This window comes from Mya arenaria, chromosome 6 (assembly GCF_026914265.1).
Source record: "Mya arenaria isolate MELC-2E11 chromosome 6, ASM2691426v1".
NCBI classification, from domain to species: Eukaryota; Metazoa; Mollusca; class Bivalvia; order Myida; family Myidae; genus Mya; species Mya arenaria.
In genome coordinates, this window is record NC_069127.1 from 26426938 (window position 1) to 26454292 (window position 27355).

The window sequence follows — 27355 nt, forward strand, 5'->3', positions numbered from 1 at the left end:
AATAAATAAACAAAGATTTCTAAAGTTCTATGAACACCATTCTCATTTCACGTTTGATGATGATAAATCTAATCTGTTGGGTACGAGAATGATGAATTCAGAGTTCAGAGAGTTGATGTTGTTCATAGATTATCTGGCATAACTATTTTTGTATCAATGTATGACACCAAAGAAGTGAAACTATGACCAAATCTAATATGTTTTCAACAACAACAACAACAACAACAACAACAAACACACACAATCTCAAAAAAAACTTTGATTATATTCATACTGTAATCCACCTAATGACAGTTCCCGTTACCTCCTGTCCTCTCGTCCATGGTTTCCTTGGAGGGCGTGTCTGGCTGGCTCTTGGCGGAGTTGAGCCTTTGTGGCGAACTTTCACGACTACGTGGCAGCTCCCAGTGACCTGTGTGAATGCTCACTGTCCCGTCTGCGTACAGCACCTGGCATAGAAGGGAGAAGGCAAATAAAGGGGTCTCTTATAATCTTCCATATATGTAGTCGATCAGTCATTTACTGATGTCAATTTTACAATTAAAGAAAGTACTATTGTTGTAAATTTTTTAAAAATATTTGAAATAGATACCTCTGCAAATCTTATTCTCTTCATTTCAATATATTAAATAGATTTTAGTCTTCATTAGTGATTGAAATCGGACCAATACCATAATTGCTTATAAAAAAAATCGCAATTGGTTATTTCCATCTGATCATTCATCGATTTCAAGGAAATTCAAACATATTTAATTGCTTTATGATCTGATTTTACTTCTAGCAATAATTGAATTTTGAAAATCAAAATTGAATACTAAGATATTTATAGATTATAATATGCAAACATATGAAAATTCATTCACGCTCAGTCTTATAAGAAAATTCATAGGCTTCAATACTCATATGGCTATAGTTAGTAAATCAAATTTAAACTAAATTGTAAAATCTGATTATGCAAATAATGTTATGTAACATATTAACACTATACCTCCACAGAGCCATTCATCATGTTCTTAATGACTGTTCCCTCTTAAGTGATTACATGTGACACCTCATTCAACACATACTTCTTCCTGGTCGCCTCACACGCCTGATGCCCGTCGGTTTTGAATGGGTAACTCTGGCGTACCAGTAGTCGGCGATCGTCCTCGGCCAACAGGCGCATGCCAATGTGACTCTCCAGCATGTTCTTGACGTTGAGTCCGTCGGGACAGGAAAAAAAAAGCTGCTGGAATGGCTGCTCGATGGCGGGAGGCTTGAGAGATTTTGTCTCCTCTTTTTCATCTGGCTCTCCCTAGAATAATGTTATAATACTTTGTAATATTTGTGATTTCATCTGACATCATTATTTCAAAATATGAATGATTAATAAATGAGCAAAAAACATCTACACATAATATTATTTGTAAAAATACTACAAAATCTTGGCCAAAAAAATATATAGTTGTCCAGTACTGTGAAACTTCAAATTAAAAGCAAACAGCTGAGTTGTTTTGTTTTTTTGCTATGAAGCTCAAAAAAAGCAAAAAGGGTTGAATTTTTACACATAAAAGTCATCATAAACATATATTTACACCTCAACTTCCATTCCTTTAATAAACTGCCTTGTGCCAATTGCGTTCATCAATCGATGAACGCAACATCTTCGGATATGTTCGGATCGTAATTCATAGCAGAACAATATACATGAAAGCTATTGATCTTGTTATTGGTTGTATTGTGTTAGCAGGTCCCGTAAAATATAGATCAACATTTTAGAAAGTGTTAGTTTATTATATTTTAAATATATTGGTGCCAGAAGTGTTTCAATTTTTACATTTTAAAGTGATTTCAAGTGGTTGATCTTTTCCCGCGTTATTGTGACGTCATTTGAAAAAAATGTTTCCTGTTATAGTCGAGTCGTTCTATTTACAGAATGGGTGAGGACGGATTACTGAAAGGTTTTCTTAAATGAAATGAAGTAGTTTTTTAACAATTCTTGAATGAAATAATGAACTATTGGTGTAAATATAAGGAATGAATTGCGGGGTTAATGTCATTTTCGGGGATATGAACGCGATTGGGTTGGTCTAAGTACGCGTGGAGTCCTTCCGACTCCACACACATTGACCAACCCAATTGCGTTCATACCCCGATAATGACATCAACCCCGCAATTCATTCCTTAAATAAACATCACATGTGATGATAGATACACAATACACTCGGTGCAATATTTACAATAACATATTTGATAGCAAATAAAGAATGACCGTATTTTCCTTTAACGTAAGAAATCTGAAGTTAGTTTAAACCTTATTTATATTACGATGATTGTGAAGAAAGTTATTTAAGTTTATACTTATACTAAATCACTCTCGTTGGCACAATGTTGCACGAGAGTGTGTGTGGTCTTGTGTTATTGGGGAAAACATATAACCTTGAAAAACCTCACTGATCCGGCTTGGTGACCAACATTTCAGAAATCACACATATATTTTTCGCAGACCTTTCTTCTGCATGAAATAAGAGCTGTCACAGTATGTGACGAATGCCCCCGAATGTGACATTGACCTACGAACAAGGTCAGTACATGAAAAGTTGAACTTGCCTTTATGTGTCAAATACATATGGCAAGTTATTTTAAATTTCCTCTGAACATAAAAAAATACCTCCCATACTTGACAACCTACACTGTTATGTCCTTATATTCAGAATTCCCTTGTGAATAAACACTTAGTGTATCTTTCACCTTAGAGGTAGGGACATGGGTCTTGCACAGGACACGTCGTCTTCGTATGTGGAACACATGTAGCAAGTTATTTTAAAATCTGTCCTTACAAGGGAAAGTTACAGCCCGGACACGACAACCTATACCCTATGTCCTTGTATGCAGCACTCCATTGTGAAAAAACACTAAGTGTGACTTTGACCTTTGAGGTAGGGAAACGGGTCTTGCACGCGACACGTCGTCTTGGTATGTGGAACACATGTGGCAAGTTATTTTAAAATCTGTCCATACAAGGGAAAGTTACAGCCCAGACACGACAACCTATACTATGTCCTTATATGCAGCACTCCATTGTGAATATACACTATGTGTGACCTTGACCTTTGAGGTAGGGACACGGGTCTTGCACGCGACACGTCGTCTTGGTATGTGGAACACATGTGGCAAATTATTTTAAAATCTGTCCATACAAGAGAAAGTTACAGCCCGGACACGACAACCTATGCTCTATGTCCTTTTATGCAGCACTCCATTGTGAATAAACACTAAGTGTGACCTTGACCTTTGAGGTAGGGACACGGGTTTTGCACGCGACACGTCATCTTGGTATATGGAACACATGTGGCAAGTTATTTTAAAATCTGTCCATACAAGGGAAAGTTACAGCCCGGACAGGACAACCTATCCTCTATGTCCTTATATGCAGCACTCCATTGTAAATAAACACTAAGTGTGACCTTGACCTTTGAGGTAGGGACACGGGTCTTGCATGCGACACGTCGTCTTGGTATGTGGAACACATGTGGCAAGATATTTTAAAATCTGTCCATAAAAGAGAAAGTAACAGCCCGGACACGACAACCTATACTCTATGTCCTTATATGCAGCACTCCATTGAGAATAAACACTAAGTGTGACCTTGACCTTTGAGGTAGGGACACGGGTCTTGCACGCGACACGTCGTCTTGGTATGTGGAACACATGTGGCAAGTTATTTTAAAATCTGACCACTCAAGAGAAAGTTACAGCCCGGACACGACAACCTATACTCTATGTCCTTATATGCAGCACTCCATTGTGAATAAACACTAAGTGTGACCTTGACCTTTGAGGTAGGGACACGGGTCTTGCACGCGACACATCGTCTTGGTATGTGGAACACATGTGGCAAGTTATTTTAAAATCTGTCCATACAAGGGAAAGTTACAGCCCGGACACGACAACCTATACCCTATGTCCTTGTATGCAGCACTCCATTGTGAAAAAACACTAAGTGTGACTTTGACCTTTGAGGTAGGGAAACGGGTCTTGCACGCGACACGTCGTCTTGGTATGTGGAACACATGTGGCAAGTTATTTTAAAATCTGTCCATACAAGGGAAAGTTACAGCCCAGACACGACAACCTATACTATGTCCTTATATGCAGCACTCCATTGTGAATATACACTATGTGTGACCTTGACCTTTGAGGTAGGGACACGGGTCTTGCACGCGACACGTCGTCTTGGTATGTGGAACACATGTGGCAAATTATTTTAAAATCTGTCCATACAAGAGAAAGTTACAGCCCGGACACGACAACCTATGCTCTATGTCCTTATATGCAGCACTCCATTGTGAATAAACACTAAGTGTGACCTTGACCTTTGAGGTAGGGACACGGGTTTTGCACGCGACACGTCATCTTGGTATATGGAACACATGTGGCAAGTTATTTTAAAATCTGTCCATACAAGGGAAAGTTACAGCCCGGACAGGACAACCTATACTCTATGTCCTTATATGCAGCACTCCATTGTAAATAAACACTAAGTGTGATCTTGACCATTGAGGTAGGGACACGGGTCTTGCATGCGACACGTCGTCTTGGTATGTGGAACACATGTGGCAAGATATTTTAAAATCTGTCCATAAAAGAGAAAGTAACAGCCCGGACACGACAACCTATACTCTATGTCCTTATATGCAGCACTCTATTGTGAATAAACACTAACTGTGACCTTGACCTTTGAGGTAGGGACACGGGTCTTGCACGCGACACGTCGTCTTGGTATGTGGTACACATGTGGCAAGTTATTTTAAAATCTGTCCATACAAGAGAAAGTTACAGCCCGGACACGACAACCTATACTCTATGTCCTTATATGCAGCACTCCATTGTGAATAAACACTAAGTGTGACCTTGACCTTTGAGGTAGGGACACGAGTCTTTCATGCCACACGTCGTCTTTGTATGTGAAACACATGTGGCAAGTTATTTTAAAATCTGTCCATACAAGGGAAAGTTACAGAGCCGGACGGACGGACGGTGCGATTTTAATATGCCCACCTTCGGGGGCATAAAAACTACAAAACAAGCTATCATTTCCTTTCATATAAGGATAAAAGCCATGGTTAATACATCAAGTGCCTTATTGCTTTTTCAGCAGAAGTCTCTTCTGCATGTTTAAATATCAAAAGAAGCCGTCATATCCTTTCTACTGGGCACAAAAAGCCATGGTTATAAGTGCCAAAATGCTTTTTCAGCGGCCGAGCAAATTTATTTGACAGACGTTTCTTTGCAGACATTTTTTCAACATGAATAAGTTTCTGACAAAGCTGACAATTACTCTCCAATGAGGAAAAAATCCATGGTTAAAACAAGTAGCGCTTGTTTAACATTGAATGCAGCCTTAATACTTTACCAATGAAAACCTCAGAGTCGACATTTTGCTGCACGTATCATGCGACATGCGACCAACTGGCGGCTTGACTCTGAGATGAGTGATTTTAAAGGAAAATGTACAAATCTTATATTAAGTAAGGAAGATATGTCAGGAAACAGTTTTTTAACATCATGAATGGTTGCGAGCATCTGTTTATCATTTGAAAAGAAAATCTCTTATTTAATAATCCGAGCTGCTTGTCTCTTAAAAAGGTGAATAATTTACTAAAAATTACATGAATAATTAAATAGTTACAGCTTGTCTCTAAGACAAGTTGTTTTGTGGCAAAAATGTACGAATCTTAAACTCATAGCATATATTTAGTAATTTCTTAATTTTATAGGGAACAATTTTAAACAACACCACAAAAGCCTGCATGCATCTTTAAGATTTTTAATATTTCATATGAAAGTTTCAAGTTGAACCAGTTTAATACAAAATCATTTGTGAAAAATAAAATGGCCTCTTAAATTTCATATAAAGAAATAGTGACACAAACGAAATACAAATTACGTGCAAGGAAACAACTGCACTGCGGAGTGAACGCTATAACAATGCTCGTCTGTTATTTTTGAGTAGCACTGAACAATTATTAAAGTCAGTGTAATTAACCTTGCTGAATAAAATTGCATATTCTCTGGCAACATTTGTACCAAGTTTCAGTCAAATATCTTGAACAGTGTTTTGTTTAGTTATGGATGGAAGCTCGAAGCTTTTTCATGCCACCGATGACATCGAAGCCAAGATTATGACAATACCTAAACTTTCTTTCTTACAAATAACAAAAGAGTTAAAAACAAGTTCATAAGCTAAACATATAATTTTTATAAAGAATATTTTGAAAACAGTATGATGAAGCAAGCAAAGTCCACACGAAATAGTTCTCATATAATTATGATTATGTAATATGTAATAAGTAATAAAATATTAATGACCTTTAAAAATGGAGTAAAGAGAAAATAGGCACGTTCACACACTGTAACCAGAAAACGTTACCCTCCAACAAATCAAATCTTGCAATCAATGATATTTTTCATAGTTCCTAAGCTATTGCCAGCATTAAGCATTTCCTAAGGAGACCAAAAATCTCAATATAAAAAACATGACTAATTAACATGAATTATGATCCTCAATTATAGACAAATTGGATATTACAATTTCACTTTATTTTTTTTCTATTTTGAATAAAAACTATAAATGTTTTCAAATAGCGAAAATATTTAGAACCACACCCACTATCAGGAGCCATTCCAAACTTTACAACTCCAAACTGGCTGAGTGCGAGGGTCATTCCGTCGTTAAATTGGGAAGTTATCGAACCAAACGCACTCACAGATGCCTGCTTGCAAGCGCTAGACTTCATAGACATGGACTTAAATCTCTTGTCTGACTCCACTGAAATATATATTTCATTAAAGGGACTGTACACCAGATTGGCACCAAAAAAAAAGGAATTCTGAAACATTTAAGTATTACTATATAAGGCCAGCATAAAAAATATAGTTTGTGCCCATAAAATTATTTGCCGTTTTTGTTTTCATGCTTTTTCTGCTCATAATAACCAATAAATACATAATTGACTTTTCTACATATATACTTATACAAGAGGGCCAAATGGCCCTGAATCCCTCACCTGTCATATATTGCACATTCTTCCATTATATACAAATATTGAAAACCTAAGCCTATGAACACGGGGTGTGGCCAATTTTGACCCCAGGGCTAAAGTTTGAACAATCTTAATAGTGGTCCGATAAACGATGCTTCATACCAAATATCTAAGGCCTTCGCCTTTTGGTTTCGGAGAAGAAGATTTTTTAAGTTTTCATCATAAAATATACATATATAAGGAAACCCATGACCGCCCGGGTGGGGCCATTTTTTGACCCCAGAGCCAAAGATTGAACAATATTGGTACAAGTCAACTAGATGATATATCATGTTAAATATCTAAGCTCTTGTCACTACTTGATTTTACGTGTGTATCTATATATGTATATTTGTTATTAATTGTTGTATGTGGCCCATATTGAAAATTGGTATGAGTACTAAATATGTTATCCAGTTTAAATTAAGACGTTACTTGTCTTTGTGAGTTCGGAGAAGATTTTTTAAGTTTTCACTATAACACATATAGAGAAAACCCATCAGCCCCGGGGTGTTGCCAATTTTGACCCCAGGGCCATAATTTGAACAAACTTTGTAGAGGTCCACTAGACGATGAATCATGCCAAATATCTAAGCTCTAAGCAACGTAAGTTCAGAGGAGATGATTTTTGAAGTTTTCACTATAAACATATAGAGAAAACCCATGACCCCCCAAGGGGGCGGGGCCAATTTTGACCCCAAGGCCATAATTTGAACAATCTTTGTAGAGGTCCACTAGACGATGAATCATGCCAAATATCTAAGCTCTAGTCCAAGTAAGTTCAGAGGAGAAGATTTTTGAAGTTTTAACTATAAACATATAGAGAATACCCTAACCCCCCGGGGCGGGGCCAATTTTTACCCCAAGGCCATAATTTGAACAATCTTTGTAGAGGTCCACTAGATGATGAATCATGCCAAATATCTAAGCTCTAAGCAACGTAAGTTCAGAGGAGATTTTTTATTTTTTTTACTATAAACATATAGAGAAAACCCATGACCCCCCAGGGGCGGGGCCAATTTTGACCCCAGGGCCATAATTTGAACAACTTTTGTAGGGGTCCACTAGATGATGAATCTTGCCAAATATCTAAGCTCTAGTCCAAGTAAGTTAAGAGGAGAAGATTTTTGAAGTTTTAACTATAAACATATCAAGTATACCCATGACCCCCCCAGGGGCGGGGCCAATTTTGACCCCAAGGCCATAATTTGAACAATCTTTGTAGAGGTCCACTAGACGATGAATCATGCCAAATATCTAAGCTCTAGTCCAAGTAAGTTCAAAGGAGAAGATTTTTGAAGTTTTCACTATAAACATATAGAGAAAACCCATGACCCCCGGGGCGGGGCCAATTTCGACCCCAAGGCCATAACTTGAACAATCTTTGTAAAGGTCCACTAGACGATGAATCATGCCAAATATCTAAGCTCTAGTCCAAGTAAGTTCAGAGGAGAAGATTTTTGAAGTTTTAACTATAAACATATAGAGAATACCCATTACCCCCCGGTGCGGGGCCAATTTTGACCCCAGGGCCATAATTTGAACAAACTTTGTAGAGGTCCACTAGACGATGAATCATGCCAAATATCTAAGCTCTAGGCCAAGTAAGTTCAGAGGAGAAGATTTTTGAAGTTTTCACTATAAACATATAGAGAAAACCCATGACCCCCAGGGCGGGGCCAATTTCGACCCCAAGGCCATAACTTGAACAATCTTTGTAAAGGTCCACTAGACGATGAATCATGCCAAATATCTAAGCTCTAGTCCAAGTAAGTACAGAGGAGAAGATTTTTTAAGTTTTCACAATAAACATATAGAGAAAACCCATGACCCCCCGGGGCGGGGCCAATTTTGACCCCAGGGCCATAATTTGAACAAACTTTGTAGAGGTCCACTAGACGATGAATCATGCCAAATATCTAAGCTCTAAGCAACGTAAGTTCAGAGGAGATGATTTTTTAAGTTTTCACTATAAACATATAGAAAAAACCAATGACCCCCCAAGGGGGCGGGGCCAATTTTGACCCCAAGGCCATAATTTGAACAATCTTTGTAGAGGTCCACTAGACGATGAATCATGCCAAATATCTAAGCTCTAGTCCAAGTAAGTTCAGAGGAGAAGATTTTTGAAGTTTTAACTATAAACATATAGAGAATACCCTAACCCCCCGGGGCAGGGCCAATTTTTACCCCAAGGCCATAATTTGAACAATCTTTGTAGAGGTCCACTAGACGATGAATCATGCCAAATATCTAAGCTCTAAGCAACGTAAGTTCAGAGGAGATTTTTTTATTTTTTTTTACTATAAACATATAGAGAAAACCCATGACCCCCCAGGGGCAGGGCCAATTTTGACCCCAGGGCCATAATTTGAACAATCTTTGTAGAGGTCCACTAGACGATGAATCATGCCAAATATCTAAGCTCTAGTCCAAGTAAGTTAAGAGGAGAAGATTTTTGAAGTTTTAACTATAAACATAATCAAGTATACCCATGACCCCCCAAGGGGGCAGGGCCAATTTTGACCCCAAGGCCATAATTTGAACAATCTTTGTAGAGGTCCACTAGACGATGAATCATGCCAAATATCTAAGCTCTAGTCCAAGTAAGTTCAAAGGAGAAGATTTTTGAAGTTTTCACTATAAACATATAGAGAAAACCCATGACCCCCGGGGCGGGGCCAATTTTGACCCCAAGGCCATAACTTGAACAAACTTTGTAAAGGTCCACTAGACGATGAATCATGCCAAATATCTAAGCTCTAGTCCAAGTAAGTTTAGAGGAGAAAATTTTTGAAGTTTTAACTATAAACATATAGAGAATACCCATGACCCCCCGGGGCGGGGCCAATTTTGACCCAAGGGCCATAATTTGAACAAACTTTGTAGAGGTCCACTAGACGATGAATCATGCCAAATATCTAAGCTCTAGTCCAAGTAAGTTCAGAGGAAAAGATTTTTGAAGTTTTAACTATAAACATATAGAGAAAACCCATGACCCCCCGGGGCGGGGCCAATTTTGACCCCAGGGCCATAATTTGAACAAACTTTGTAGAGGTCCACTAGACGATGAATCATGCCAAATATCTAAGCTCTAGGCCAAGTTAGTTCAGAGGAGAAGATTTTTGAAGTTTTCACTATAAACATATAGAGAAAACCCATGACCCCCGGGGCGGGGCCAATTTCGACCCCAAGGCCATAACTTGAACAATCTTTGTAAAGGTCCACTAGACGATGAATCATGCCAAATATCTAAGCTCTAGTCCAAGTAAGTACAGAGGAGAAGATTTTTTAAGTTTTCACAATAAACATATAGAGAAAACCCATGACCCCCCGGGGCGGGGCCAATTTTGACCTCAGGGCCATAATTTGAACAAACTTTGTAGAGGTCCACTAGACGATGAATCATGCCAAATATCTAAGCTCTAAGCAACGTAAGTTCAGAGGAGATGATTTTTTAAGTTTTCACTATAAACATATAGAAAAAACCAATGACCCCCCAAGGGGGCGGGGCCAATTTTGACCCCAGGGCCATAACTTGAACAAACTTTGTAAAGGTCCACTAGACGATGAATCATGCCAAATATCTAAGCTCTAGTCCAAGTAAGTTTAGAGGAGAAGATTTTTGAAGTTTTAACTATAAACATAAAGAGAATACCCATGACCCCCCGGGGCGGGGCCAATTTTGACCCCAGGGCCATAATTTGAACAAACTTTGTAGAGGTCCACTAGACGATGAATCATGCCAAATATCTAAGCTCTAAGCAACGTAAGTTCAGAGGAGATGATTTTTTAAGTTTTCACTATAAACATATAGAAAAAACCAATGACCCCCCAAGGGGGCGGGGCCAATTTTGACCCCAAGGCCATAATTTGAACAATCTTTGTAGAGGTCCACTAGACGATGAATCATGCCAAATATCTAAGCTCTAGTCCAAGTAAGTTCAGAGGAGAAGATTTTTGAAGTTTTAACTATAAACATATAGAGAATACCCTAACCCCCCGGGGCAGGGCCAATTTTTACCCCAAGGCCATAATTTGAACAATCTTTGTAGAGGTCCACTAGACGATGAATCATGCCAAATATCTAAGCTCTAAGCAACGTAAGTTCAGAGGAGATTTTTTTATTTTTTTTTACTATAAACATATAGAGAAAACCCATGACCCCCCAGGGGCGGGGCCAATTTTGACCCCAGGGCCATAATTTGAACAATCTTTGTAGAGGTCCACTAGACGATGAATCATGCCAAATATCTAAGCTCTAGTCCAAGTAAGTTAAGAGGAGAAGATTTTTGAAGTTTTAACTATAAACATAATCAAGTATACCCATGACCCCCCAAGGGGGCAGGGCCAATTTTGACCCCAAGGCCATAATTTGAACAATCTTTGTAGAGGTCCACTAGACGATGAATCATGCCAAATATCTAAGCTCTAGTCCAAGTAAGTTCAAAGGAGAAGATTTTTGAAGTTTTCACTATAAACATATAGAGAAAACCCATGACCCCCGGGGCGGGGCCAATTTTGACCCCAAGGCCATAACTTGAACAAACTTTGTAAAGGTCCACTAGACGATGAATCATGCCAAATATCTAAGCTCTAGTCCAAGTAAGTTTAGAGGAGAAAATTTTTGAAGTTTTAACTATAAACATATAGAGAATACCCATGACCCCCCGGGGCGGGGCCAATTTTGACCCAAGGGCCATAATTTGAACAAACTTTGTAGAGGTCCACTAGACGATGAATCATGCCAAATATCTAAGCTCTAGTCCAAGTAAGTTCAGAGGAAAAGATTTTTGAAGTTTTAACTATAAACATATAGAGAAAACCCATGACCCCCCGGGGCGGGGCCAATTTTGACCCCAGGGCCATAATTTGAACAAACTTTGTAGAGGTCCACTAGACGATGAATCATGCCAAATATCTAAGCTCTAGGCCAAGTTAGTTCAGAGGAGAAGATTTTTGAAGTTTTCACTATAAACATATAGAGAAAACCCATGACCCCCGGGGCGGGGCCAATTTCGACCCCAAGGCCATAACTTGAACAATCTTTGTAAAGGTCCACTAGACGATGAATCATGCCAAATATCTAAGCTCTAGTCCAAGTAAGTACAGAGGAGAAGATTTTTTAAGTTTTCACAATAAACATATAGAGAAAACCCATGACCCCCCGGGGCGGGGCCAATTTTGACCTCAGGGCCATAATTTGAACAAACTTTGTAGAGGTCCACTAGACGATGAATCATGCCAAATATCTAAGCTCTAAGCAACGTAAGTTCAGAGGAGATGATTTTTTAAGTTTTCACTATAAACATATAGAAAAAACCAATGACCCCCCAAGGGGGCGGGGCCAATTTTGACCCCAGGGCCATAACTTGAACAAACTTTGTAAAGGTCCACTAGACGATGAATCATGCCAAATATCTAAGCTCTAGTCCAAGTAAGTTTAGAGGAGAAGATTTTTGAAGTTTTAACTATAAACATAAAGAGAATACCCATGACCCCCCGGGGCGGGGCCAATTTTGACCCCAGGGCCATAATTTGAACAAACTTTGTAGAGGTCCACTAGACGATAAATCATGCCAAATATCTAAGCTCTAGGCCAAGTAAGTTCAGAGGAGAAGATTTTTTAAGTTTTCACAATAAACATATAGAGAAAACCCATGACCCCCCGGGGCGGGGCCAATTTTGACCTCAGGGCCATAATTTGAACAAACTTTGTAGAGGTCCACTAGACGATGAATCATGCCAAATATCTAAGCTCTAAGCAACGTAAGTTCAGAGGAGATGATTTTTTAAGTTTTCACTATAAACATATAGAAAAAACCAATGACCCCCCAAGGGGGCGGGGCCAATTTTGACCCCAGGGCCATAACTTGAACAAACTTTGTAAAGGTCCACTAGACGATGAATCATGCCAAATATCTAAGCTCTAGTCCAAGTAAGTTTAGAGGAGAAGATTTTTGAAGTTTTAACTATAAACATAAAGAGAATACCCATGACCCCCCGGGGCGGGGCCAATTTTGACCCCAGGGCCATAATTTGAACAAACTTTGTAGAGGTCCACTAGACGATAAATCATGCCAAATATCTAAGCTCTAGGCCAAGTAAGTTCAGAGGAGAAGATTTTTGAAGTTTTCACTATAAACATATAGAGAAAACCCATGACCCCCCGGGGCGGGGCCAATTTTGACCCCAGGGCCATAATTTGAACAAACTTTGTAGAGGTCCACTAGACGATGAATCATGCCAAATATCTAAGCTCTAGGCCCAGTAAGTTCAGAGGAGAAGATTTTTGAAGTTTTAACCATAAACATATAGAGAATACCCTAACCCCCCGGGGCAGGGCCAATTTCGACCCCAGGGCCATAATTTGAACAAACTTTGTAGAGGTCCACTAGACGATGAATCATGCCAAATATCTAAGCTCTAGGCCAAGTAAGTTCAGAGGAGAAGATTTTTTAAGTTTTCACTATAAACATATAGAGAAAACCCATGACCCCCCGGGGCGGGGCCAATTTTGACCCCAGGGCCATAATTTGAACAGACTTTGTAGAGGTCCACTAGACGATGAATCATGCCAAATATCTAAGCTCTAGGCCAAGTAAGTTCAGAGGAGAAGATTTTTGAAGTTTTCACTATAAACATATAGAGAAAACCCATGACCCCCGGGGCGGGGCCAATTTTGACCCCAGGGCCATAATTTGAACAAACTTTGTAGAGGACCATTTGGTGATCCTACCTACCATATATCAACGGCCTTAGCCTTGTGGTTTGGGAGAAGAAGATTTTTAAAGTTTTTCCTTTTGGTTGCCATGGCAATCAGAGTTCTGCATGGAATTTAATTCTTTGAACAACTTTGATAGAAGACAACCCAAGGAACATCCCTATGAAGTTTTATTAATATTGGCCCAGAGGTTAAGAAGGAGATGTCTTTTAAGTAAATTGTTGACGGACGACGCACGACAGACGCCGGACAAAAGGCGATCACAAAAGCTCACCATGTCACAAAGTGACAGGTGAGCTAAAAAGCATAGCTTAGGCAAATATAAATTGATTGCCAGATTTTCATCCCAACCTGCCCACTCTTTTTCCCTCGGCTCAATGAATTTTATTGACTCAAATAAAAATGTTCAACTAGGGTCTGTATTGGCATATTGGTCTGGTACTGTCCGCATGAACAGCGTATAGATCCATACCTGTGTCAATGTGTTATGACTGTGTCCGTGGTTTGTCTAAAACTCATGTATAAAGTCCCTTATACGATCAGAAAGAGCATGAACTCATATTCACATGGTAAAACTGTCATCTAAGAAAAATGACAAAAAATATAAAATGTCTCCCCTGGCCCTCATTAAAAAAAAAAAAATTGGATGAAAATCTAGCAATTAGTTTATATTGGCCTTAAGTCAAGAACATCCAACTATATTTTATTTACTGTTATTCAAACTGAACTAATGTGTGTTTCTCGTGCTGTAGAACTGATAATAATTCTGACTTAATTTGCTAAAATGCGTTAATAAAACCTGGCCCTAATAACACGAAAATATTCAAGCCAAATTTCGAGGTCAAATGAGTTGAGTTTGAAATAGAACAGAAACTTTTTTGGAATCATATCATCAATCTTCAAGTAAAAAGTTTACATGAACATCTATTTTCATTAGGAAGTGCAGAAATTCCCTCCATAAACAAGCTTGTTGTGATATTCTGCCCATACCGTAGTCATATGGAGTTTAATCACATATGATTGAACTGAGGCTTTCCGAGGTAAATCAGCAGGGAAAACATAAAGTTTGTGTAAATTTAGCAATTGAAGGGCCATAACTCTGAAATGACTTGGGCGACAATGCTGGTTATCAAACTTGGCCAAGATATTCTGTCCATACACAAATTATTCAAGTCTGGTCACAGATGATGGAGCAAAAGCTTCCCGAGTAAGAGCTTAGAAAACAAAGTTTGTGTAATTTAGGCAATCAAAGGGCCATAACTCCGAAGTGACTGGGGCAACAGTTATCAAACTCGTCCAAGATATTTTGCATTACAGTAACAAATATCGTCCAAGTATGGTGATGATCAGACAAAAGTTATTTAAGTTGGAGCACTGAAATCATAGTGGATGTCACTCAACAACCTGCTGCAGGTAAATCCATAATATATTACCTCTAATATGACAAAGGGATAAAAAAGGGAAAAATAACCCAATTAACATTGGTTCTATGATGGATAGATAAAGAAGGGAAAATTTACCCAAATATTTAAACATTGGTTCTACAGCAAATGAAACACACTACATCACTACTCATGCTAATTTAAAAACAACAACAACAGTTATGACATTTAATTTGTTACATACAATTTATAATTTATATGAAATAATATAAGCATCATATAAGCGTCGGCTAAAATACATGAATAAATAAATTAGAGGAATATGGTCTGTGCTTTTTATACAACTGGTTGAAGTTTGAAATGCATTGAATCCCAACCATCAAAACAGTTTAAAAATTTCAATAAGACTCTTCTTTTTTTTTCTGAATTGTTTTTTTTATATAATTTACTAGGAATATCAACTAGATCTTTTAATTATTCAATTCTCTTAAAATGTGACTGTTTGCATGGCTGAGCTAGTTTATTTTTGAAACAAAAATAAAGGTCCAAACATTGCCAATTATAAGTACTGTAGAATGCTTTCATTTTGTAAGGGTTTATTTTCTTTTTTCAATTTTCAAAACTGAATCAGGTCGCAATATAAAAAACCTTGCAAAATATTAATTTCACTGGTGCTTAAATTTCCTATGATTTAATAATGGAGTCATATATTCCAATCCTTGCATAGTTGACTTAAACCAAAACAAGAAATGCCGCAATGCAACGAAACCAGGTTTTTAATGATTAACAGAAGAACTTCAGCCTGTGTCTGTTTTTCTATTTTAAGTAACAGTGACCTTGAACCTAGGAACCCCAAATGCAATCCATTGAAAGGTATCCATAAACTCTTCCTTTATACCAAGTTATGTCAGGATATGTCAACCCTAACTTAAGTTATTTAGTTTCAACTATTTTTCTATTTTTAGTAACAGTCATCTTGACCTTGAATCTAGGGACCCCAAACACAATCCCATGAAAGGTATCCATAAACTCTTCCTTTATACCTGGTTTGGTCCAAGATATGTAGACCCTGACTAAAATTATTCAGTTTCAACTGTTTTTCTATTTTTAGTAACAGTGACCTTGACCTTGAATCTAGGGACCCCAAAACACAATCCCATGAAAGTATCCATAAACTCTTCCTTTAGACCAAGTTTGGTCAAGATATATCAACCCTAACTAAAGTTATTCAGTTTCAACCGTTTTTCTATTTTTAGTAACAGTGACCTTGACCCTAGGAACCCCAAACGCAATCCCATGAAAGGTATCTATTAACTTTTACTGTACACCAAGTTTAGTCAAGATATGTCATCCCAAACTAAAGTTATTTAGTTTCAACTGTTTTTCTATTTTAAATAACAGTGACCTTGACCTTGAACCTAGGGACCCCAAACGCAATCCCATGAAAGGGATCCATAAACTCTTTCTATAGACCAAGTTTGGTCAAGATATGTCAACCCTAACTAAAGTTATTCAATTTAAACCGTTTTTCTATTTTTAGTAACAGTCACCTTGGCCTTGACCCTAGGGACCCCAAACGCAATCCAATGAAAGGTATCCATAAACTCTTCCTATTGACCAAGTTTGGTCAAGATATGTCAACCCTAACTAAAGTTAATCAGTTTTAACCGTTTTTCTATTTTTAGTAACAGTGACCTTGACCTTGACCCTAGGGACCTCAAACACAATCCCATGAAAGGTACCCATAAACTCTTCCTATAGACCAAGTTTAGTCGAGATATGTCATCCCAAACTAAATGTATTAAGTATCAACCATTCTTCTATTTTTAGTAACAGTGACCTTGACCTTGAACCTAGGGACCCCAAACGCAATCCCTTGAAAGGTACGCAAAAACTCTTTCTATAGACCAAGTTTGGTCAAGATATGTCAACCCTTACTAAAGTTATTCAGTTTCAACCGTTTTTCTATTTTTAGTAACAGTCACCTTGACCTTGAATCTAGGGACCCCAAACGCAATTCCATGAAAGGTATCCATAAACTCTTCCTATAGACCATGCTAAGTCAAGATATGTCATCCCTTACTAAAGTTATTCAGTTACAATTGTTTTTCTATTTTTAGTAACAGTGACCTTGACCTTGACCCTAGGGACCCCAAACGCAATCCAATGAAAGGTATCCATAAACTCTTCCTATTGGCCAAGTTTGGTCAAGATATGTCAACCCTAACTAAAGTTAATCAGTTTTAACCGTTTTTCTATTTTTAGTAACAGTGACCTTGACCTTGACCCTAGGGACCTCAAACACAATCCCATGAAAGGTACCCATAAACTCTCTCTATAGACCAAGTTTGGTCAAGATATGTCAACCCTTACTAAAGTTATTCAGTTTCATAGGTGAGTTTGACGCCGCCCTGCCGCCCGCCCGCCTGCCTGAACAACAACGTTTGCCATTCTAATAACCAGGTTTCACTTTGTGAAAACCTGGTTAATGACACTGAAGTTACTAACAGTCATTAAGGGACTAGTATAGATGTCACTAAAGTTTATGTACAGATATTTAGGGGACCAGTATATAGATGACACTGAGGTAACAGTCATTCAGGAAACCAGTATTTATACAAACAGAAATTTAGAACAGTTATAAAATGGACCAGGTTGTTCTGTTAACTCTGTGTAATATGTTTCTTTTATTACAGGGTCCACTCTGACAGCTAAATGTGTCCCCATTTATTAAAAAAATCAGTTTACAGACAAACCAAATTCACTAAGGAGACAAGTATAAAAGAGATATCCAGAAATGTACACATTCAGGAGAACAGATAGAAGGACAAGTCATTCTTGATGCAATTATACAAAAAAGGGTTCTGCTACTTTTTTAATTTAAAAAATAAATAACAAACTGTTACCTTCTTACTCTTTGGCTTATCCTTTGTTGAGGTAACAGTTATAGGCTTGTAGTTTTCTTGGGACTCTGCATTTTCGTAGGACTTGGCTTGTTGCTCAGACTCAGACTGTTGCATGGACTTAGGCTTGTTCCTTGGACTGGGCATGTTCCTGGGCCCTGCATGTTCCTTGGAGATGGCATGTTCCTGTGTGACAGCATGTTCCTCTGAGACAGCTGTTCCTGTGAGACGGCTTGTTCCTGCGAGATGGCATGTTCCTATTAGATGGCATGTTCCTGTGAGACAGCAAGTTCCCGTGAGACGGCATGTTCATCTGAGACAGCTGTTCCTGTAAGACAGCTTGTTCCTGCGAGATGGCATGTACCTGTGAGAGGCATGTTCCTGTGGCATGTTCCTATTAGATGGCATATTCCTGTGAGACGGCATGTTCCTCTGTGACAGCATGTTCCTGTGAGACGGCATGTTCCTGTGTGACAGCATGTTCCTATGAGACGGCATGTTCCTGCGAGACGGCATGTTCCTGTAAGACGGCATGTTCCTGTGGCATGTTCCTATTAGTTGGCATATTCCTGTGAGACGGCATGTTCCTCTGTGACAGCATGTTCCTGTGAGACGGCATGTTCCTGTGTGACAGCATGTTCCTATGAGACGGCATGTTCCTGTGAGACGGCATGTTCCTGCGAGATGGCATGTACCTGTGAGAGGCATGTTCCTGTGGCATGTTCCTATTAGATGGCATATTCCTGTGAGACGGCATGTTCCTCTGTGACAGCATGTTCCTGTGAGACGGCATGTTCCTGTGTGACAGCATGTTCCTATGAGACGGCATGTTCCTGTGTGACAGCATGTTCCTGTGAGACGGCATGTTCCTGTGTGACAGCATGTTCCTGTGAGACGGCATGTTCCTCTGTGACAGCATGTTCCTGGGAGACGGCATGTTCCTCTGTGACAGCATGTTCCTGTGAGACGGCATGTTCCTCTGTGATAGCATGTTCCTGTGAGACGGCATGTTCCTCTGTGACAGCATGTTCCTGTGTGACAGCATGTTCCTATGAGAAGGCATGTTCCTGTGTGACAGCATGTTCCTGTGTGACAGCATGTTCCTGTGAGACGGCATGTTCCTCTGTGACAGCATGTTCCTGTGAGACGGCATGTTCCTCTGTGACAGCATGTTCCTGTGAGACGGCATGTTCCTGTGTGACAGCATGTTCCTGTGAGACGGCATGTTCCTCTGTGACAGCATGTTCCTGTGAGACGGCATGTTCCTGTGTGACAGCATGTTCCTATGAGACGGCATGTTCCTCTGTGACAGCATGTTCCTGTGAGACGGCATGTTCCTCTGTGACAGCATGTTCCTGTGAGACGGCATGTTCCTGTGTGACAGCATGTTCCTATGAGACGGCATGTTCCTGTGTGACAGCATGTTCCTGTGAGACGGCATGTTCCTCTGTGACAGCATGTTCCTGTGAGACGGCATGTTCCTATGAGACGGCATGTTCCTGTGAGACGGCATGTTCCTGTGAGACGGCATGTTCCTGTGTGACAGCATGTTCCTATGAGACGGCATGTTCCTGTTCCTGCGAATCATCATGCACCGAAGGCTTCAAAAACGTGGGTTCTACGCTCTATATAGGAACTGAAAAGATGGAGTTGCAACAAAGTTAACTTTACCTAGCCCTGCTATGTATCAGTCAGTTTTGAAGTAGATTCCTGGACAAGACAGAAAAAAAAGTCAAAAAGCAAGCTAGCAAAACAATAGTGAGTTAACAAGCGTGCTTAAGCTAAGCATGGTTTTAACACTTGGCCAGCTGACTATAAATCTCTTAGGCTATCTACCCATTGTGGTCATTTGATGATGTTAGGCAAATTAAAATAGAAGGAAAATACAATTGGGACTTTATAGCAACAACCTCGAAAAATTGAGTTCTCAAGTTACTGACCATTTGAGCTACAATGTACAGCAGTTTTACTGTATATACTAAGTGAGATAATGAATAAACTTTCACAACCCCGTATAATGTTCCTGATAAACATGATATGACACCAAAACAGAGAAAACAGTGTTTTATTGAACACAAAAGGCAGCTGATGAAAGTATAATACCTATTGTAGAAGCTGCACTTATATTGCTGCACTCATCTCTTTCTGGCATCACCAAAGCTCTTGTGTCCTCAACTGAAACATTCAATTATTTTATGATGATGGTCAAACTGACATGTGGGATGTTTCTTTTTTAAAAGCTTTCATGTTACATCCCAAAAATAGTTTAGGACTCAAAGTGAAAGAAACATTAACCAAAACTATATTCTTGACCTTGGCTGAAGGTAAAACTGGGAGGATGTTTGTTGAAAAGGCTTTCATCTCATAAAGTTACATGCTAAATATGAAAGCTATTCCTGTTTTGGTTGCTACGCAAAACCTAAACTGTTACCTGCATTTCCTCATCAGTACTGCAATCAATTTTCTCACTGACATATACATGTAGCTGTCCACTTGGAAGGGATCTGAATCTGTGTCTGAAAAAAATTATGATAAAATAATCCCTTGCACTATCTGATAAAGTCATCATATACATGAGCATTCAGATGTGAATAACATTATTGCGAAAAGTTACATGATCCCTATATATTTAGTGACATAGTGAAAGTGTCACCAACAACAACAAGAGCTGACATAGGACAGCGCGCCAACTTTACCCTGTGATGGCTGTAACAACTGTGCAAAGCATTTAGTCCATTGAGTGACGGGTATACAAATTATTCCTGAATTGCCCTGACACTTTAACCTGACACAATGGTCCCTTAATCTTTAACCTTAGTTTGAATGTCAAGGGGCCATAAATTGTATTGAGGTTGATATGAAGTGATGGTCCTGAACAACTGTGTCAAGTATGAAGTCAATTGAATGATAAGTATAGGAGTTATTGATGAAAATGCAAACTTGACCTAAAACATTTATTGGACAATGACACTGAGTAGTGTAGCTATCCATAATCCTTATTTTTTAATAGCTCAACTAAAAATTGTTTCCATTTACCGTATATCTAGTCAGTGTGATAACACACTTGCCTGCCAATCCAGCGGTTATTGGTTCGATTCCACACCGCACCATTAAAAATTGTCTTCCGGGAAGGACGTTAAATGGGATGCATGTGTGACATTGCTATACTACACTGGTGCACTTTAACGAACCAGAGTAGCTCTTACCAGGGCTTACTTTCTGTCTGTGTAATTTACTCAAAAATCCTAAAATGACTACCTGGTAACAATCTAATCGGATCACTCACCAAATGGGCCTTGCCAAAATGGGTAAAAATAAATTTACACTAACCAAGTCATGCATTCTAGTATTGCTAAATTAATTGAGTGATGCATGGTTGGGGTGCCTAAGTTGTTAAACATAGATCTCGACTGTGGTTATATGCCAGTTAAGTAAAAATAATTGTAAGATGACAGCTTTTTTTCACCATTTTTGATACATGTCAAATCTTTCATATACAAATTGTTTTGTACCAAAAGTGGGTAGTTATTCCAATCGGGATTCTGGCTTAAAGGATATTGCATCTATAAAATAACATATTAACAAGAAATATTATGAGATAATGTTATTTTATATTAGTTCTGTACACAAAAAATTAACAAATCAAGACTCTCATACTCGCAAAATGCGAGCGACATTTGCAAATTGCGAGTGACTTTTATTCAAGCTCGCAAAATTATGCGATTGGCTTTTTCTAGACCACAAAATGTTAAAAGCAGTGGTCGAACTTAGCACAAGCCCGCAAGCCCTGCACTGATAAAATGTCTTTCGGGCTTGCTCAAATTCTGAATTTTATATAGCAGGGCTTGTTAAAAAATTTGATGCCCAGCAATAGTACCGGTATAATAATTCGGGCTTGTTGATCAAAAAGTCTAATTTCAATGACTGTAAAAGGCAAGTAGAATAAACATGAACTTAACTCCGCTACGTAGTCGAGTGCAAACAGCCTGGCATATTTACACTACCAGTACAAAGAAGACAGTACGGAGTCACGCACTAGTAAGTTTTCAAAAGTAGAACAAATACGAAAAAGGCTGAGTTTTATCTCGAATCTTTCCGGGATGCTCCGAGGCGTGCATAATACAAAGTGAATACAAATGATGTAATCACCTAGCTCAATCATTGGCTAAATTTAGTGCATTCGCGCACTACATTGAACCTTTGAATATATTTCCGTCCAACTGTCAAAGTGAATAGACTTCGTCGACCGATATATTTCATGGTCCAAAGCATCCACGCTACATTTATTGTTGCTTTTATTTATTTTAAATTTATAATGTTATTGTTTTTAATAATTATAGACTTAATAAAATCTGTTTTAATAATTATAGACTTAATAAAATCTGTAGCGTGCCGAATGGGTAATACCCTATGGCGAGGGTAAATACACATAGTGAACAATGTCAAATTATCGGATAGCTTTGTTATCAAAAAGCGGCCAGCATCTGATGAGTCTTTCCGTACCCCCCAAAAAGAATAAGCCATCAACAAGTTCTAGTAGCCGAGTTACTCAAGATTGAAACTTTTTAATATTCATAATATGTCTTAAGTGTAAATTTCTACTTTAATTAGACAATATTATAAGGGAATAAAGCAAATAATAAAATTGCAAGTTGATTTTTCATTTTGCGAGTTGCCTCAAAAAGCACTCGCAAAATTTTGCGAGTGCTCCCCAAACTTTGAAAGTTAAATTCAAACCCTATACCCAACAACCAATTATGAATTCGACGTGGTTTTTTTTCATTTTATACTGAATATACATGAAGAGCACCTGGTAGGCTGCAATTCACAGTTTTTTTACAATCAGAACACCTTGGCCATGGCCTAGTTGTTACGGTTGTTTTTATGCGCAATTGTCAAAACTGTCAATTGTAACCAGGTCTGGGGAATAGCAGGGACTTTTGACTTTTGACCCAGCCAACCCCTGGGTAAATTCCCTGCCCTGCAGACACAAACTGCTGGTTAAATACCTGCTAAATGCCCCTGCAACCCGGGATACCTAGGTAAGGCACATTCCCCGCTATTTTCTGCAAGAAAACAAACCACATTTACCTAGCCACATTAATGCGCGTATTGGGATACTTTTTTAAACATTTGGATATTCATTTTGTTCCCTAAACGCCACAAGTCGATTGATTTATACCGATGTAAAATATATTCTTCATCTGTAACTCCACAATATTTAACACCGCATCGTTAAATAAAAACACAAAACTTAAACATAAATAATTTTAAGCTGAACTGCCAATACCTTTCTCTTATTACACTTAAGTGCATGGGTGAAAGTTGGAAATCTTGAGAATCCTAAAAAAAATTAGCTGGGGGCCTGGGGGCCGCCTGGGCCCCCTTTGGGTCCAGGGCGAAGCCCTGGTAGGGGGCCCAGGGAGGCGAAGCCCCCCAGAAGCTCCTGGGAATTAGTGATTTTGAGTGCTTGTACAGCATTTTTCCAGGATTATATGATTGCCAAAGAAACTGGCTTATTATCATGCAGAAAATGCATGATTTTCTGTAAACAGCTCTTGTTCAAGTCCTTAGTGTTGTACTCTGGGGGTAGAAACTTCATTTTCAATATTTTTTGCAACGATCTTCAGGGCTCAGCCTAGACAGAAATTTTAGGGAGAAGTGAGAACGGGGGAGGGTGCGGGAGGGGGGTTCCCCCTTCATGTAGGTCGGAAAATTTTGAGATTTTAATTGTCAAATGGTGGGTTATGGTGTGTCCAGGGGCCATATTCAATAAACAACTTAGATCAATCTTAAATTTAAGAGTGAAATCTAAGCTTTTTGATTGGACTGTAAAATAAATTGACCAATCAACTGAATGGAATCACTGAGGCATGTTTAAGGATAAGGATAAGAACTATATTGAATACCACCCCTGGACAACTTTTCTATGCATTTAAATAGGTGTTTAAATTGTTTTTAAAATAGTCATACTGGTTGTTTTTAGTTGGAATTAATTTGTTGTATATACCTTTAAAAAAAGTCAAGTTTCAAACATTTTATTACATGCAAACGGTTAACCTATCATGCACACATACATATATATCAGAATTTAAATACATGATGGCATCTTGTAACTCAGTTACACTCTTGTTTGATGTGTAAGAGGGTGACGCCCATTCATAAGATGGCCAAGATCAGCACCTATGGCCCCCGGCAAGCTGGAGGCCGCCTTGTGCTGATTTGCTGAAAAATATTTTGCTGAAAATACACATATTTCACAGTATCTCATCATTTTCAGCTGTCATTTAAAATAATTTGGGCATATATTACAACATGTTTTAAAATATATAAAACCAGACACCTTAAAATTAATACCACTTTGAATTGATTTATCTGCGGACTAAGCAATGCTTAGAACTATTGTTTTAATAAATACTTACACAAGCCATGTCTCTGATGATTGGTTGTTTTTGCTGGTTGGTCATGTCCAAGGGCGTAGGCGTTGTCCAACTTAGCACATCTAATACTTCGCAGTGCCATTTTTTATCTGCATCTTGTTTGTACCAACTGAAATTATTTTGATAATTTAACTTTTTGAATGATTTCTTATTTGAACTGTCGATCATGTCATCACTATCAAATCAATATCGTCAGCTTTACGTTTCATGCCTGGGGAATCCCGCAGAAGCCACGTAGAAAGCATGATTACTATTAAACAGAATGCAAAATATCTCATATATAGAATATTGATGTGAACCGATCTAAGAAAAAATAATGGAAACATTTCTGAAATAAAAAACAACAAACCTGGAACTGTGGTTCGCACTTGCCCTTCTCGCTACAACTTCTCGCTGTAACTTCGCAGTAATCACACCCAATTAAGTTCATTTGTCATCAGTGCACATCATTTAAACCGCTATTGTCATAAAGTATAAATCCTAATTGGCCCAAATTGACTTTTACAAACATCGGCAAGTGTAAATATTAATCCTTTACAATTTTATTACATCGATGACGTAGCGCATGTACACAAGTCAATGGTGCAAACACGTGCCTCGATTGAATAAAACAAGCGTTCTCATTGGCCGAAGTCAAAGGAGCATATTTACTAGGTTTAACACGATTGGCTGTTTGTCAATCGAGCTGACAGGCGGAAGGCGGAGTCGCTCTGTTTTGACAAGCATTAGTTCTTAGCGATATCGACTTTTTGATCTTTGAAAAAGTCGGCGAAGTTGACTTCGCTTTGATCTTAGAAAATAGCGAAGTTGCCGCGAGCAGGGCGACTTAATCGCCTAAGTCGCCTGGTAGGATGAGCCCTGGATCTTTTATCATAAGAATATTGTTGTTGTTTTTTGAAAGAATCAACTAACGGCCAAAAGACCAGCTATTTTATTGGACTACAGCGTACAGATAGCCAATCAGAATTGTCGTATTATATCATAATTCACCACTACCTAGGCGTTTAAAAAGCGTCTGCAATGTCTTGATGATCGCGAACATTCCTGATTGGCTTTCCCGTTTGGAACTTATAGGCGGAAACGGTCGAATCCAGCTAGTCTATTTACGGCCGTAGCCGAACGCGCTCCCGGCTATCTTCCTAAAAACCAGTAAGCGAGCACCATACAATGACGAATCGTTATTAAAAATAAATCGCAAAACAGATCGAGTCACTGGAATTTACTTTCGTTTTCTTTTCAACAATTTGAAAGTCGAAGTCAGGGTTGAGGTAGGCCTATATCCCCTACCCCCCTCTGAAATCTCAATGGATTTACACGATTTGGAAAAGTGATCCATGAGGACATCAAAAATCCGGAACTTCCTGAGCAGTCCAGAAAACTTTCACCCATGTAAGTAATTTATGAAATTTAGATTGATCTGTCAACAAAGCACCGCTATTTTTTAACTATCTAGCAAGTGCCCATTATCTTTCCGCTAAATATACTTAGCACTGGGATCTGTCATTCTTGGCTAGGAAAACAACAAGTGGGATATGGATGCGTAGAGTCGCCTTGAAACAAAAAGCGTCAGAGACTCTGAAGCGGCTGTTTATATGGACTACACATTTACCCGGCACTGCAGGGCCACCTGAAAGGTTAAAACACGGCCCATTTCCCCTGCTATCCCCAGTATACCCCCAAGGTGCTGGGGGGGGGAGTGGTTACAATTGACTGGTGCATTACGAGGTTCTTGAAGATTGACGCAGATGGTTGAGTGGTTACGATTGGCATAATTCATTACTTGTTGTCTGTGTCAGTAAGGTTTCGTTTATTTGAAAGATAAATCCTGTTTTGATACATTTAATGCTTGTTTTGTGCAAAATATCTTCGCACTTATATGGTAAAATATGTATGTATAAACCTTTATTATTTATTTAAAACATAGTACTTCTCTAAAAACATTTTTTTCCCCACGCCCCCGAGCACAGGTGCTTGAAACCAATTTTTATTAATATTCTATATGGGCTATATAATATAATAATAAATAGGCCGATTTTGTAAAATATTTGATTATGTGACTAGCGCCCTTGGCCCCGAGTTATCTACTTGTCATTTTAATATTTATATCTCCATCCTTTTAATATAATATTTATAGCTTATATGCATTATGGGCTGACAAGATATTTAACAGAATAACAAAATTGCATCTCATGCAGTACACTTATTTCGTAAAAAACAAAAACAAAAATCATATTTACCATCCGATTCCCGTACGCAGATCGTCCGCCATTTTGGGGGTACTGTATGTATAAAATCCGGCCCTAGAAGGTCTCTACAAAGGCATAGGTAAGAAAAATACGGCCCTAGGGTCTAGCTTTTTTAATTCTTTACCAATTTGATAATTTTTGGTATCGTTGTAAAGAAGAAACAACCAGCTTTCAATTTCTATTTAAAAAAAATTATGCTAATATTATCTTAAAGTCATCGTTGAAAATCGCGTATTTTCGCACAGAGAAACAGGTATGAAAAACTTTATTTATTCGTGATACTTTTTTAAGTTTTGGAATTATTGTAAAGAAGGAACAACCAGATTTCAGAAAATGATTTTGATTTTAAATTCCTACCTTTATAAGCTATGAAAATAATGTCTAAAAGTCACCGTTGAAAATCGCGTAATATCGCACAGAAGCGCAAGTATGAAACGCACGACTCTTAGTGTCTTCCATATTAATTCTTTATCAATTTAATAATTTTGTTATCGTTGCAAATTGAAAATAATCAGCTTTCAGAAAATGTTTTCTGTTTTAAATTCCTACCTTTATAAGCTATGCAAATAATGTCTAAAAGTCACCGTTGAATGCCG

At 38.5% G+C, this 27355-nt stretch overlaps 1 protein-coding gene across 6 annotated transcripts; it reads right to left on the bottom strand.

The window, feature by feature from the left end:
* Window positions 1–327: 327 nt before the first annotated feature.
* On the bottom strand, window positions 328–26786 carry LOC128237158 (uncharacterized). 6 transcript variants are annotated; one of them, XM_052952442.1, is made up of 9 exons: window positions 26751–26785; window positions 25998–26140; window positions 23083–23139; window positions 20505–20589; window positions 20177–20248; window positions 18077–19709; window positions 6649–6811; window positions 1068–1294; window positions 328–449 (listed from the first exon to the last, which is right to left on the bottom strand). In XM_052952442.1, exon 6 carries the CDS (start codon window positions 19662–19664, stop codon window positions 18558–18560), a length of 1107 nt encoding a protein of 368 aa, XP_052808402.1. In that variant the 5' UTR covers window positions 19665–19709; window positions 20177–20248; window positions 20505–20589; window positions 23083–23139; window positions 25998–26140; window positions 26751–26785; the 3' UTR covers window positions 328–449; window positions 1068–1294; window positions 6649–6811; window positions 18077–18557. The 6 variants fall into 6 exon arrangements, with proteins under 6 accessions (XP_052808402.1, XP_052808403.1, XP_052808400.1 ...); XM_052952443.1 differs by lacking the exon at window positions 25998–26140 and having other exon boundaries at window positions 6750–6811; window positions 26751–26777; XM_052952440.1 differs by lacking the exon at window positions 25998–26140 and having other exon boundaries at window positions 26751–26777.
* Window positions 26787–27355: the final 569 nt, after the last annotated feature.

Bases quoted from the DNA above. Each gene is read 5' to 3' on its own strand.
- LOC128237158 (XM_052952441.1), bottom strand. From the start codon at position 19,664: ATGATGATTCGCAGGAACAGGAACATGCCGTCTCATAGGAACATGCTG.